At 38.9% G+C, this 16153-nt stretch overlaps 1 protein-coding gene across 1 annotated transcript in view; it reads left to right on the top strand.

The window, feature by feature from the left end:
* The window catches only part of SPTLC3 (serine palmitoyltransferase long chain base subunit 3), a gene marked incomplete at both ends in the record, with an annotated part of 98542 nt that extends 82665 nt beyond the window's left edge, over positions 1-15877 (top strand). The window contains 3 exons of the mRNA XM_081343470.1: positions 13034-13169; positions 14211-14340; positions 15764-15877. Of these exons, the coding sequence (XP_081199596.1) occupies positions 13034-13169; positions 14211-14340; positions 15764-15877 (380 nt within the window). The remainder of the gene's footprint in view (positions 1-13033; positions 13170-14210; positions 14341-15763) is intronic.
* Positions 15878-16153: the final 276 nt, after the last annotated feature.

Below are 16153 nucleotides of genomic sequence, written 5' to 3'. Positions count from 1 at the left end.
TGACCTTTTCTTCAGTGCAGGAATCCAAGCTAATGTTTCTCCAAGAAATCCAGTCTCTACTTACATCTGTCTAGCAAATTGGGATATATCCATTTCTCAGATTATTTGGCTCTACTGTCAAGCTGCTCTTACTATTAGAAAACTTCCTAATATTGTATTGAAGACTGCCATATATTATGCCCTGGGTCAATACAAGACAGTTCATATCCTTCAGTTGCTTGAAGAGTTTGTTCGTATTTGTCTGTGGTATCTTTTGTTAAATCTAACCATGTTAAGTTCCTTCAAATTCTCCTCACAGGATTTAGTGTCCTATGATCTTTCTCACTGTTTTTTCTTTGCAGTTTTTCACTCTCTGAATCCTTCTTAAAGTATGATGACCATTAATAACCCAGATCTTAATGCATAATGGAACAATTATTTTCTACAATTTGAAATAAACCTCAAAGAATTGCAGATAGTCCTTGATTTATGACCATTTGTTCAGTGACTGTTCAGAATTACAATACTTAAATGATCCATGATTCTCAGTTAACAACAACAACAGGAAGTGCTGGAATTGTGATAGTTAAAGTGATGTGGTCATGTAACAACTATCTTTACAACCATATCACTTCGTGACCAAAGTCCCAGTCATGCCATAAGTTGAAACTACTTGTAAAGGTTTTTTTAAAAAATGTATTCATTCATTCATTCATTAAATTTATTTCTGCCCATCTCATATTGAAACAATTCTGTGCTATAACACAGGTAGTTTTCAAATCCCACAAGTTTACGTGCCAAAACTATACTAAAGTAGATAACAAACAGACATCTTAGGGAATTGTTTAACCAAGGAGAAGACTATTTCTGGAAGTATGGATTTGTATACACCCATCTGATGTTTTATCTTGGTCATAGATGTTTCTTGAATGATTATTCAGTCTTAAGAGAGGAGCTTGAGTGAAATGCATCAGAGTTGGGAGCTTTGAATTTGACCGTGGAGGGAAAGTAAAGAAGTAAGATGGAAGTTGAAGTATTTTTGGTTGACAACATAAAGGCATCTCACGCTGGATAACTGCATACAGCCTGCATATTAATATTACTCTCTACTTATGTCATTACAATTAAAGCACACATTAAAGCCATGAAATAGGAATAAGGCATTATTAAACTTGTGGCAGACATATTTCAAGGTTCTTTGATATACTGATTTTTAAATGCTTAGGTAGGTTACTTCAAAAAAATAGTCTGTTCTGAAAGGCAACATAAATTAATTAAATAAACATAAGTAAAGTTTAATTATATTAAATCCCACTTCTTTAATGAGGTCTTCTCCAAAAGAGATCTTCTTCTCTTTTTTCCACTCTACTCTCCTCCATTGATAGAAGTGCCAATGTCCTTCTTGCTATTTGGGAATATGTAACACATATTACTGGTGAATTGACCACAGTAGGTGGAAAAATGTTGCAGAATAAATGGGGTGACATCACACATAACAGTGGAACTAAATCGTTCAATTTTCTTCTGCGATTTCCCTTTGATCATTTAAAAATTGGGTAAATACATCTCAGAGTTTATGCTACAATTTTTCATTTGTTTCCTCAAAGGGCTAATATCCAAGTTTCTAAGTACATATATCTGAGAAATAATAATATATAATCTGAAAACTTCGGGCATCTTTAAATGTCTACCCTAAGATAAAATTTTCCCTCCTATGAAAGGGTTAGAATTAGGTTATATGCAGTTTCATTCGAGTGCAGTGGACTTAGCTCTAAGTGCCACATGAGATTTAATCCATTATCTTGAGGGCAACAACAATGTAGTCTTTTCATACATCAGTGTTGAAAGAAAAACCATCAGGTCCAGTTCCAAGCTGGGAGTAAACAAGATGGAGTCTTAAGACGCTGGAAATAAAATGGAGGCTGGCTATTTGGAAAGAAGGTTTAATGATGAGCAGAACCACCAGCAGCATGTGGTTCTGGGGACAGCTGACAAAAATGGAGTTGAGAGTGGGTGGGTTTTTATATTTTTGGGGGGGGTTGTTTTTGAGGTGCCAGTTCCTGTGCAATGTACTTTGACCTGTGCCCTTTTGGTATTCTAATTATTTTTGCCTGACTCCATTGTGGCTTGGAGATCATGTCCTGGGTGGGAGATCTAGATTCTAGGAGTCTTTGTTTTTCTAATCCCCTCAGCTCCAGTCTTCTGTGGGAGCTGTGGTTGAAGGCATTTTGCTTATGCATAGCTTAAGTCTTCCTGAATGGATTACCAAATCTGCATTTCTTAAACTGGTCTCCTCCTCAGGTTTCTGCTTGGGGAAACGTGGATTGGTTTCTGCCTCCCCTAAGATGTTTCCTCCATTATTCCTTTGGGGAAATGTAATATTCTGCTTTTTTTAATATCCCCCCCAAATATTTCCTCCTCTAGGAGGGTGGGTGGGTGCTGACTTTCTACATCAGTAGAAAAGTAAAAAATGAAACTACTTAAGACCAAGCAAACTGACAAGCCCTAGTCCTAACTGCAGTAGTACCTCAACAAGGGACTAACGCTGCAGCCATGTGGAGCCCTACTTCTCATCCTAAAGCTGTAGCGAGGAGAAGCTACGGCGGGGGTGGTGCAAGCAGGCCCTGAACTTAGCTGTGAAAGGACCAGGATTGCACAACGTGACCTGAAGGGGCAGGTACAGCCAACAGCCCTAAGATTGAGACCCTATAAAGCTTGGGTGAAAAGTCACATCTTTGATCTTGCAATGAAAACAATTTTTCCCTGTTTTGCTATTTCCCATTGCCTGCCCACAATTTTTCCTGTTTAAAGCTACTTTTGCCATAGGCCATTCCGTTCATGTTGGTTTAAATCAGGGACATATGATGACAGGATTTTTATTGGCTTTTTTTTTATGTTGACAGTGCAGGGACACATGGACGCTGTTCCCTTCATAACAAATTAACAGAGCAAACCAGAAAATAGTCGTGGGAGTACAGCTAGCATTAATTCAGGCAGGAGATGAAATGGCTGACCTGGCCTTATGCCTTATGCCTGGAGGCTGTTCAGGTCTGGATGGGGAAAAAACAGGCTGAGATGCGATCCCAGCAAGGCAGAATGGCTGTGGATTCGCAAGCCAACTGTTTCCAGAGATTTTAAATGAATAAATAAATATATACTCATCCACATAAACACACATGCACATACGTACACACTGCAGTTTGGTATTGTACCTCCATAGCCTCAAACACATTGATTCACTAACAAATCTTGAAACATTTCCTCTGTCCAACAGTCAAAGGCAACATTTAGTCAGGCTCACAATAGAAAGTAAGGCTTTGACATATAGCAAGGAAAACAACTTAAAAGAAAGAATGTTGGACAATTGCCTCTTTGTAAATGCAGATCAACTTGGGCAGTTTGTGTAGCCAGCAGGAACATGGATCTCTTATGCATGGTATATTCCCAAGCTTTGCCATTATTCTCTATTTTCTCTGAAGATCTCCTAAGAGAAAATGCAGTTTTAAGTATTTAATTTTGCTAAATACTGTTTAAGCTTATAAAAAATTCTTGAAATTTTTAAGCATTTCACTGTCTTTTAAGCATGTTAAGTACATGCTATAGCAGATGATTTTTGGGGGAGTAACCCCAGTCTGTTATTTGCATTAGTAGCGGGGAAAATTAGGAGTGGGGGGAATTTGATTGGGGTTACTCTGGTACAACTGCAGTTATTCTGGACCTGTTGCAGAAATGGCTAAGATATCTGCAGTTTGCATAATTTAAGGAATTTGTCACAGTGATGCTGAATAGCAACTCTAAAGAATAATAATCCGTGTGTGTGTGTGTGTGTGTGTGTGTGTGTGTGTGTGTGTGTACAGACAGTACAAGTACCTCCTAGTTAGAGGGACGCAAGCAACCGTAAGATGACTTGTAATGTAGAAATCCTAGATTGCATCAGCAGTGAGCATGCTTGCTTGTGCTTGTGGTGGTATACTGGTCAGAATTGATCAAAACTGACCAGTATTGCTTTTACTGTTACCAGAGAATGTAGATATGGCACAAATATAACCTACTCTACATTGTCTTTATATTAGTAGAAAGCATTATGTAAAAGCCTCAAAAAATTAAAACTATGTTAGGTAGCAGATGTCAGTATTTATTTATTTATTTATTTTATTAGATTTATATACCGCCCTTCTCCCAACGGACTTGGGGCAGTGTACAGGGCAATTAAAACATGGCATACAAAGTTAAAAATAAATTAAATTAAATTTAGCCCCAAACCAAGTAAATCAAATTCTAAAATTTAAAATCCCAATCCCTCAGTCCAGGCCGGCAAGCTTGAATAACCAGGTTTTCAGGTCACGGCGAAAAGAGCGAAGGTCGGGAGCCATCCAGAGCTCAACAGGGAGCTGATTCCAGAGGGCAGGCACACCCACAGAGAATGCTCTCCCCCTGGGGGCCGCCAGTCGGCATTCCCTGGCCAACGGCACCCTGAGGAGGCCCTCTCTGTGGGAGCGCACAGGACGATGGGAAGTTAATGCCGGCAAAAGGTACTCCCGTAAATAATCCAGGCCCATGCCATTTAGGGCTTTATAGGTCATCACCACATGTCCATCTGGCATGTGGAGATTGCAACATGGAAGAATTAGACAAAAAGCATTAATTACTTAATAATTACTTAAATGGAATAAAGTAGATATGTGCAGTGTTTGAGAAACTGTGAAAAAAGCAAGGGATTTAGCCTCGATTCAGATCTGTTAGCATCAGATCTTGTGCAATCGACAAATATTATAAGGGGAGTGATGGTGTGAGTGAAAGAAAGAACTAAATTATATTTCATAAAATATTAATTGGTGGCATCTATTGTTAGATGCATGCAAATAGGAATCCATAGGTTGACGGTAATTCCAATTTATACTCCAGAATGATGGATGGATGGATGCATGGATGGTTATTGTTGGATGCTATGGGAATAAGATGAAAAAATGGTCAAGCCATTTGGAGAACAAAATCAATTAAAAGGGTGATCAGTGGACTACCTGCCTAGAAAAATGTGCCTTTTTAGTTTTGAATATATGATTTAAACATTGGCCTACATGGCAAAGTAATGAATCAGGCAATACAATTACTAGTAATAATCCGAGGAAATTAGTAAAGGATGCAACTGTGATGAGAGGTTCTGAAAATGGGACAGACCTTTTTGATAGTTTCAGGAGTAAATCTTGGGGGAAATGGTCATGAAAGTAGATGCACAAATGCTGATACAATAATAGTGGGTAGTAGGTTGATACAAGCAAAAATGCATATCGGAGTATAGTTCTGCCCATTTTGTTATATGGCAGCAAATGTTAAATATGCTTTAATTCTATAACTTGTGGAAGTAAAATCTGTAAATGGGAACTTCAGAATTTGCTTTACCCCAATTCCATTTTCTTCTTCCTCCTCTACCACCGGGTCAGTGAATGAACTTCATTTTGTCTGTTGAATCAGGACAACACAAACTACTTGAGTCTCCAAAATTATTAACAATTTGCAAAGCCAGGCCAAGCATATATAGCCATGTTAATAACATTCTATGTTGAAGACTCCCAAAACGGAGAAAATGGGACGCATTTATTATCAAACACCAAAGAACGTTAGAAGTGTAAAAAAATTTGGTTATCAAGAAGACCAAAGGCAAAAATGGACACACTATATTGTATCTGTTAACTGCAAAATCATAGCCTTCAGTTAACTTTAGTTGTCTTCCTCTTGAGCCTAATTCATAATACAGAGTTGAAGTTATTCTATCTGCTTACTCTCTGGCTAAATTATGACCGTTGCTATACTCAGAAACTCTATACTAAAAACTGCTATTAATCTTTACATAATTTTAATTTTTCCCATAATCTTCATATAGCGTGAAGATCAGTTCCTTTTTTTGCAGGTTATATTTTTTTAAAGCTAGCACAGCAGTTGAAAGGCTGGAAGGCCGTTCTGCTACCCATTCTGCTACTCATCCATTTCAACCGCAGGCTTCCAATAGTTGATTCTGTTATGAGCTACTGTAGCTGTTTATGATTATGGGGGGTATGTAGGTATAGTAAGTCTGGAGGCAAAAAAACATAATATAAGAATTGAATAACGAGTGGCAATATTACAAATATCATCACTCCACAAGCACAGCATCTAGCAAATATAAGGTTCTCGATTCAGTTCATGGATAGCAGCAAGGAAGTAAGCCAGGACCATAAAGATGTTGCAAAGTGAACATTGCTGTGACAGCATTCAATAGGTAACTGGAAATTTCCAAGCGTCTACAGTTTTCATGCTAGTAAAACCAGTGGTTTTCTAAGATTAAGATCTTTTCCTGGAAGAGGGGAACTTGTGGTTAAGAAGCCCCTTATGGTACTATATGTGACATTTGGGCTCCTTGGTTCTTTTGTGGTTGCCCTAGATTCATACTTCAGAAGACTTATTTTTGACCACATCCTTGCACATGCTAACTACTAGGGTCAAGCGCTGTAACATCATGGCAGCTGTCTTGCTCCTTTATTCCATATGTTCCTTACAGGCTTTTATTGCTATTCTCTTTATTTCAATTCAGCTAAGACATAATATATATTATATATATAAAGACCCTAGACTGGTATTAATTCTTGGTTAAATCATTGCCCAAATTTGTCTATTTTTTTCATTTGGGGAATGTATGATTAAAATGTATGAGTTGCTTGAGTTACCATCTTTCAGAACTGAGCTTCTTAGGGATTTTTAGAAGAGCATTCCCCAACGCTTGTCATTGTTAACTAGCACATTATTTAGCTGTGCTGAAGAGAGCTGAAGTTCAGCCCATCCAAGGGAAACTAATTAAAGAAAGCTGCTACAGAATGTGGCTATCTGGATGTTGTCAATAGATACATCGCTTGTGCATGATACATTTACAAGAATTGAGGCTGCAGTTCTGTGCCCTTTTACTTAAAACAGGGGTGTCAAACTGCCAGCCCACGGGCCGGATGCGTCATGCTGAAACCGTGCCCACCCCAGCTCTGGCAATGGGGAAAAGTTGCGATACATCGCGACACGTCACATGACGTTGCGAGTTTGACACCCCTGACTTAAAAGAAAGTTTTTTGAATTCGGTAGGAGTTACTCCTGAGTAGGTATATTTGGGGTTGTGTTGTTAGATACCATGTACCAGTTAGATACCAGCATCATGTCACTTCAACTGGTAAGATTTTTTATTAACTTCTGATAATTTTAGGGTAATTGTATGGGTTATCTTTTGATAAAAAACAGTAGCTTTTTTCCTTCTTTCAGTTTAGGTATATATCATCGTCTGCATGGAAAATAACCTTCTGACCTATTTAATATAATTTGTATGTGACGGTAGTTACTGCTTAAGGATAGACTTTTCTGACTTTAAACTATTCTTATCTCAGCCTTACCAGTTGCTATCAAGTATCTAAATTATACTTTCAACTTACCCCAGCCAATAATGATATGACAGAATACAACCCAAGATAAGGATTTCCACATTGAGAATGCAGGCTCCAGCTTAACTTTATCCATAACATGCCAGTTCTCTATGAGTAAGACTCCTACAAGGAGTAGTTCAGTAGTGGAAAGAATGCATATGCAGTGCTCTAGAGCAATGTTTTTCAAACGCAGCAACTTTATAAGAGTCTAGAGTTAAAGTCCCACATCTTAAAGTTGCCAGGTATGGAAAACATTGTTCTAGATGTTGAATTGCAGCACCTAGAAACAGCCTCTAACTCAGAGGCCCCCAACCTTTTGGGCACCAGGGACCGGTTCCATGAAGGAAGGTTTTTCCATGGACCAGAGAGTGTGTGGTTTTGTGTGCTGTCTACATCCTGCAAATGGGACTTTGCTTCTTTGTGTGGACCGGTTGCTGGCATGCCGCAGTTTGGTACAGGTCCAAGGACCGGAGGTTGGGGACCCCTGTTCTAGCTAATAAAGTTTGTGGTAAAAGAAAATTGGAATTAGATTTCAGCAATATCTAAAAAGGTGCTGCATATTGATTTATTTTGGGGAAATGGAGTTTTAAACATTCTTCCCAAATTATATGATCATTTTTCTGATAGAGGAGAATTATTTGTAGCTCAGGGTTGAAATGAGGGGTTCCTTGATCATATAGCAACAACTATATGCACTGACCAAGGTAACACAAACTTAAAGGAGAGAAATAAGTACCAAATTTTTTGTTTCATAACTGTCCCAGTTAACTGTTGTCTCTTAATTAAGTTTATATGGTTAGTGGCATATAAGTGCTTTGAAAATCAGAGGATGTTAAGTACCTTATTTCTCAACCCAAAGTAGATGAAAGGAAGTTTGATCAAGATTGCAGTAATTACTGATTTTTAAATAACAACATCAAAAATGAAATATAAAGAAATGCCAAATAGTCTGGCTTGACACTGTGCCTAAGAGAAGTGCTAATTACAAAGAACAACAGAGACATTGTAAAATAATAATAATACTTGCCAGGGTGGAGCAGGATGTGCCTGTGGATTGCTTCTCTAGAAAGAATGAATTCCTATAATGGCAATTGTCAAAGAGACATCCTTACAGAGAAATGTTCAGTCAAGGCTGTTTAAAAAGTTCAGAGATGCCACAGGAACTGTTGTGTGATGTGCAAAGACAATGCCTGTAAGCTCTTGCAAACATGCTTAGGTCTGTCAGTTTAGTAGCTAGCACTAAAAGTAATCCAGAAAAGGTATTCTTGTCTCCTAGAGGATGGAAATGCTAGCAGGAATACCACATTGGCAAGTGAAGGTGAAATACTTGTTATATTGTTTTTTTAAATAAATGGCCTTCATTTATTCCAACACTAACTTTGTCCATTTGTGATGCTCCTGGATTCTAGAATGTGTATTTTCTGGTGGGATCATCATCATCAGTTTTAATAAAAACTTATAGGTGTCATATGACATGGAGAACTTAACTTCAAGATTAAAGAACAGAAAAACTCAGAACCAATCAGAATAGTGCTGTGTATTTCTTGTTCTCATCTTACTCATGTTTAGACAGCTTTACAGAAAAATTCAAGAGTGCTTTAGTCTACTGTGTAAGACACATATGCCACTAATCATATAGAGCATATCTATGTCTGTCACATTTTTATCCTGCACATTCTGAGATGTCCAAGACAAACTTACATGGGTTAATTGTGCTTTACTTTCACAATAATCTTAGGAGATAGCTTCGGCTCTGACTATCATCACTCTGATGGTATCCTATAAAATCCTAGCGCCGTGGTGGCGAACCTATGGCACGCGTGCCACAGGTGGCACACAGAGCCCTCTCTGTGGGCACATGAGCCATTGCCCCAGACCTAGCCCTTCAGCTGGGTTTTATAAAACCTTTTCGCTTTAGGCCTCCGCTGCTGTGTGCAAAAAAAAAAAGTTAATCAATCAATCAATCAATTTCAACTTCTCACAGGAAAAAAAAAGATCTTGCAAAGTTAGAATTGATTGATTGAACTTTTTAGTCCCACCCAGTCTGCCATTACCACCGCAGCCACACCCACCTAATGGGCCACGCCCACCCATTTGGCCACACCCATCCAATTGTCCACACCCACCCGGCACCCGCCGATACATAAGTGGGTTTTGGGTTGCAGTTTGGGCACTTGGTCTCCAAAAGGTTTGCCATCACTGTCCTAGCGCATGAACTAAGACATTGTTCTCACAAGCTTAGTTCCACAAATCATTTCTCTGTGCTGATTTTGTTATATAGTTACTGTCAGTGTAGCGCATGTGCAACACCATATACTGTAGAAAAGGCAGGGGCTTAATTACTGGCTTATAATCACTTAACTAAAACCAAAATTCCTTAATCAAGGAAAATAGTTACAATCCTTGATCCTAATCAGGCATAGTGGTCAGCAGGACATGTTGGCATTAGATAGACACACGCTGAGCCAGGTGTAGCTAAAATGACCATGAAAAACATTAGAATAAGGTGCTGCACCCCAGAGCACAAATACTGTAGAGCTGTTCTCTTTATATCCTTAAATCAGCCCTATCTTCTGCAAAGTTCACGCCGCTGCTTTGAATTCTGCTTCCTGAGGGCTGCTTCCTGACATACATGTGCACATAGAGCCACTTCACAGAAAAAATGCTTCTTGCAACCCTAATACTTACACAAGTAGCCCTCAGGTTAGGATCATTTATTTGACCGTTCAGTATTATGATGGCAGTGAACGGGAATTATGACCAGTCCTCAAAAGTTCCAGCACCCCCGCAGTCACGTAAACAACATTTAGGTGCTTAGCAACCCACTTGCACTAATGACTGGTTGCAGCATCCCGTGGCCACATAATTTTGGACCTTCCTGCCAGCTTCCCACAAATAAAGTCAACGCGGAAGCTGGCATTGAAGATCAAAAGTCACTTGAATAAGTCTTCCCTCTCCTGACCTTTCTTCACTTGCACGCACCTGTACCCAGTGATGGGATTCAGATGTGTGAACAACCGGTTCTCTGTGTGGATGCCATTCTGGGCCTGGACAACAAAAAATTAGCGACCGGTTCTGCCGAAGTGGTGCAAACCGGCTGTCTGTACCTCTTTTCTCAGCCTCCCTGCATTCACATGCATGCATTCATCAGTACCCCCTTTTCCCAGGACCTCTCTGTGCTCGCACACCCTGTTTCCCTGGCCTCCTTGTGCTCACACACATACGTGTGTCCTGTACCCTATTTCCCCTGTCTCCTTGTGCTCATATACACATACCGTGCACCCACTTTTCCTGGCCTCCCTGCAGTCATATACACGCATGCACCCATCCTGAACACTTTTCCACTGCCTCCCTGAGCATTTGCCACACTCTAGGTGCCACCCCCCCAACTCACATGTGGCCTGCATAGGCCTCCTCCACTTCCCTGCAGTATCCCCCAGCTCCTTACCTGGAACTCTCTTTGCTTTCCACTTAACAACCCACATACCTTGGGGTTACCACACCAATTGGGACTGCCTGAACTGCCCTCGCTGAGCAATGCATTCACGTGATGTCAAACTTTAGGACCACATAACTTAGCAATGACAATCCCAATCCCAATTACCATCATAACTCAAGGACAACCTGTACACATCTCAGGAATAATGGAAAAGGGAAGCAAGTCTTTGTAAATGGCTACTTTTGATTTATTGCTTATTCAAATACTTCCTACTGTGTTCACCACAACCTGTAGTTAACCCTAAAACATGTATCAGGCTACCTCATCTGCCGATTGAGTAATTTACTTGATGACCAGGAAGCAACAGTTAACGAAATAGAGAGCAACTAAATGGTTCAAAATTGGTAAACGAGGGTGTCAACATTAATTAAAGTGTTTATTTATCATATTTATATCTTATTACAACTGTACATAGACTCCCAGCAGCTCAAAATAATAACAGTGACAATTTTGTACAATTAAACTAACAGAATAGATAAACCTAACCTCTAAAAGACATTTGCTGATTAAGAAGCAGTACTAGCAAGTCCTGTTATCCCTATTCAGGAATCTCACAATGTTACAAATGCTATCACTGTCCTTTACCTCGGCCTGAAGTCTGGGTGATAAGGTCTAGATAATTCATTCTAGGGCAGGGGTGTCAGACTGCCGGCCCGTGGGCCCGGATGTGTCATCCGGAAGCTGCACCCACCCCATTGCTGGCAATGGCAAAACCGTCCCAATACTTTGCGCGACATCACGTGATGTCGCAAGTTTGACATGTCTGTTCTAGGGTGCCCCAAATTGGTCCTGAATCACTGTCACCACAACCTTTACCCAACTAAGGTAAGATTGAACACCGTATAGTAATTGTCCAACACCTGTAGAACCTGGAAGAACCAACACTTCTTTCACAGTGGAAGGCAACCCGTTCTCACACAAGGCATTCACAACCATCTGGATCCACGGGATAAAATTGCCCCTCCCAACTACTCATTGAAAGCAGTTCGTGAACAATAGTAAGCCAAAACTCAAACTATTTTGAACACATAAAAGGCAAAGTCATTGGAAGAGCCTGATGCTGGCAAAAAATGGAAGGCAATCAGAAGGAGACCGACAGAAAACCAGGTGGCTAGATACTATCAGGGATGAAATATGAGTGTACAAGAACCTAGAGAAAGCAGCTATTGACATACAGTTTTGGTGAAATGATGTTCACTAGGTCCCAAAAAGTTGAAGGTGACTGAATAATGATTCCGTCAGATCAGTACTTTCATCCGTAAGAGGCAGTGTGGTCCTGAAAAACATGTTCAGCTAGCTGATTTCACCTGCATTGAAAGTTATATTGAATAAGATGACATCTTGTGTGCACCTTCAAATTCTTTTTTCATATTCCAAAAGGGTAGCACAGGAATTTAAGGGTGTCGGTGGACCTGGTAAGGGTTCTGAGATCAGATTTAGATAGATTTGCATATCCTGACATATCCAAGGTTATTGTATTCAAGCAGTATAGAGGTAGATCATAATTTTCTGAATGGCTAAATATTTCTAAGGGGCTTTTCAATGGAGTTGAAAAGCGTCCTCTGTTTTCTGGGGAAAAAAGAAAGTATGCTTTGTAACGAGGCGATCACTTCACACCTCTTCCCTTTCTTTCAAATATAAAGCAACAAAGAGAATTGTTCTATTAAAAGAAGTCTGTCAACAGAGCTTGGAACCTCTCCATTAGTACCACTCTTTTTCTTCCCTAAAATGGTTTAAGCACACGTTGCCTAGATTCAGAAAAATGATTGGACAAAAGGGAAAATTAGTTCTGAGGAGAAAAATGTGTTGTTCTTCTGCCTGCTTATGTTACTGCGGAATCCTCTTAAAAAGCCAACAGGTAGAATGTCTACCTCACTCGGTCTCATCATTATTGCTATTTTGTCTACTAATTTTAGGCAAAACTTATTTGTTGGAAATAATTACTCGAATCCGTTTTACAGTTTACACTGTTTGTCTGAGAAGTGGTGAGCTCCTCATTTGCTTCAAACAAATCGTTCATTAGTCCTTTTATAATGTAAATATCTATTCTGTTTTTGTCTTTAGGTAGCAAGTAAAGCACGTGATTTTTCTGAATTCTGTAATTCATTCATTCTTTCAGGACGTCAGCGAATCCGTCAGCTAGCAGAAAATACGAGGTACTTCAGAAGAAGATTACATGAATTAGGATTCATTATTTATGGCAATGACGATTCTCCAGTTGTGCCTTTACTTCTTTATTTACCTGGCAAAGTTGGGTAAGTTAATTCCTGCTTCACAAAAAACTGTACAAAATTTTCAGAATATAATTTTTAAACTCAGGTTTGATTTTGTAATTATTTTTAAAAGCTGTTAAGAGGAACATAGGTAGTCACCCTTAGCAAACTGGGGCTTTTCCCTCCCCTTCGTCCATGCAATCTTGTGAGGAAGAATAGGCTGCAAGTTCTCTTTGTTATGTTACTTCAGCAGTGGGTAAACTCTCACTTGTTATGTGATTAAAAATAATGAATAACCTTCAGCCAGAATAAAAATCTCATCCTAATGGAGACGAATTTCCAAAAAAAGGACAGGCCTTTTTTTACTAAGCTTATCAGTAGCCTTTTAAAGATTTACACGATGTAAGAGTATATCCTCAGGAACTTGGCACATCAATAAGGTTACACCCAAGGGAGTGGGAGATGGTAGGGAAAGAAGGAGATGATAGATAGATAGATAGATAGATAGATAGATAGATAGATAGATAGATAGATAGATAGATAGATAGATAGATAGATAGATAGATAGATAGATAGATAGATAGATAGATAGATAGATAGATAGGACAGACAGGCAGATGATAATGTAATCTAGCTTCCAATTTGGTGCATTTGTTAAAGGATCCTTTGGAGAGGATTCAGAAATGATTAGTTAACTGCATATGGAAGCCACAATTAGACAATTTAATTAAAACCTATCAAGTCTGGTTTGCCAAAAGCAAGCACAGAGAAGGAAAGCGAGACCTGAAGCCCCTTATTGTTTATTCATATGCCACTGAATTGTTAAAGTATACTAAATGTACCAAATAAACATTTTTGAATGTCCTTATCATACATACACAGTAACATACCGTAAGAAAGAACTAAGCGTAGCTGTAATCCTGTTGGAAGGATTTTTTTTAAAAAAAATTAACATTGATTCTTATATACCATCAGAATGTGTACATGTTTTGGGTATTATTTTGCAATTCTTATTCTTTGTTCTTTTAAATATAATGCCGTTTTAAGAAAATAAGCTCTGTTTCACCTTGTTTCTTTACTCAGGGCTTTTGCAAGACTCTTGTTAGCCAAAAACATTGGTGTGGTTGTAGTTGGCTTCCCAGCTACCCCAATCACAGAATCCAGGGCTCGGTTTTGTGTGTCCACTGCTCACACGCGGGAGATGCTAGACACGGTAAGCACAGAGGGCTAGACTTACAAAGCGAACTTCACTTCCTGGATGGACTTGGGAGAAGCCTCACTAGATTTCTCTTCTTTGCTGTAATTTTGTCTTCCTTGTTTAAGCTTCATTTGATCACAGAGCCTTTGGAGCTTTTAAGTTAGATAATTAGAAACATCAGAACAAACTGCTGCTAAAAAGATAGGAAGTATAGATTAAGCAGTGTATTTCATTGAACCCGCTTGTATTAGGTTTTGAGTTTTTATAGAATTCTTAAATTGTCAAAGTGGAAAGGGAGCGGAATTATAAACGTATATATAATTTTATGAATGATGGGAGTCATACCCTTTAGAAATCCTGAAATCCCATTAGGATAGATATTCACAACATTATGGACAACTGATAAAAATACAATGCTAGAGACATTCAGGACCTGTTCTCTGCAGTAATTTGAAAATAAAACCCTAAATTTTATGCTGTGAATTAATCTTAAAATTAATAGGAGTTACCTCACTTGGCTGTTAGTTTTGTGTGGAAGGCAAGCACATACTTTGGCCACAAAAAAGGATTAGTAAGTTTTAAAAAATCAGTGTTATAACCATATAATTCTTCCAAAGTGTTTGGACACAGTACAGCTGTTTCCTTTTTCTTATTTGATTTGAATCACCAGTTTTGGAACGAAAACACCAATCCTGTAGGAAGCCAGGTGGAGCCAAGCAAGGGTGCTGATCCTCCAGTATTCCTCCTCCTTGCAATATAGAATGTCCATAAAAAGTTTCCATATGGAAAATACCACGTCCCCTATTAGATGACCTTGATCCAGATTCAGCCTACCTTGGCTATAGCCTAGCAATATGGTGGAAGGTTCGCTGTAAGGAAAAAATCCTCAATAACTCAATAAGCCATCTTCAAGATGGTGCAAGGAAGATGCAGGGATGTACGTAGTATCTCCACGTACTTTGACTTATAATGGTGTAGTGCTGTAATATTTTTTTCAGATGTATTTAATTTAGTTTAATACTAATGTTAAACACATACTCATATGCAATGTTTCTTCCCCCAAACATGTTATTGCTGCTTAAAAGGCAGGTAAAGAAAAAGTTATGAAAGTAGCATACCCACACAAAGAGTATACTGAATACGTGTTGTGCCCCTACAGGGTCCGTATTACCCTTTTCAAAACGATGCCTTTTCATCAAGATCAGAACCAGGCAAAATTCTAGTAACCCAGGGGATCTTGTCAGACCTCATCAAGCAGTTCTCAGAAACCACAAGAAACTTGCAAATACATGGATTTCTGTAGAAGTTCTGGAAAAAAATTGAATGAATTATTCATAACAGTTCAACGTTGAATGCCAGACTAGAAACAGGCATGACTTTTTGTGTCTTTTTAAAAATGCTGAGCATGTCTTTCTAATATATTGAAATTGCATTTCAGGTCCTGAACACTCTAGATGAACTGGGTGATTTTTTGTATCTGAAATATTCCCGGCATGCTAGGTCATCTCGTCCTGAACTGTATGATGAAACAAGCTTTGAACTTGAAAATTAAGTTTCCCTCCCATTACAGAGAAACCGTATAATGATGATACAAGGAGGAGATGGGGATCTCAACAACAAGAATGCATTTCTGTTTTCCCAAGGATGGTTTTGCTTCACAGTTAAACTGATCCAAGAGAAGCATTTTATGTCTGTTTTTACCAAATTGGATTCTCTCTGCAAAGGACTAGAACATGGTTGCAGTTCTCTCACCAGGAAATACAAGTATTATTGTTATTGTTATTATTATTAGACTCCCCCCAAAGACTTTAACTGCTAAATCGGTTGC

The sequence above is a fragment of the Vipera berus genome, assembly GCF_964194415.1.
Source record: "Vipera berus genome assembly, chromosome: 1".
NCBI lineage: Eukaryota > Metazoa > Chordata > Lepidosauria > Squamata > Viperidae > Vipera > Vipera berus.
The sequence above is the reverse complement of the archived record's forward strand: the minus strand, read 5'-3'. Positions and strand labels throughout refer to the sequence as shown.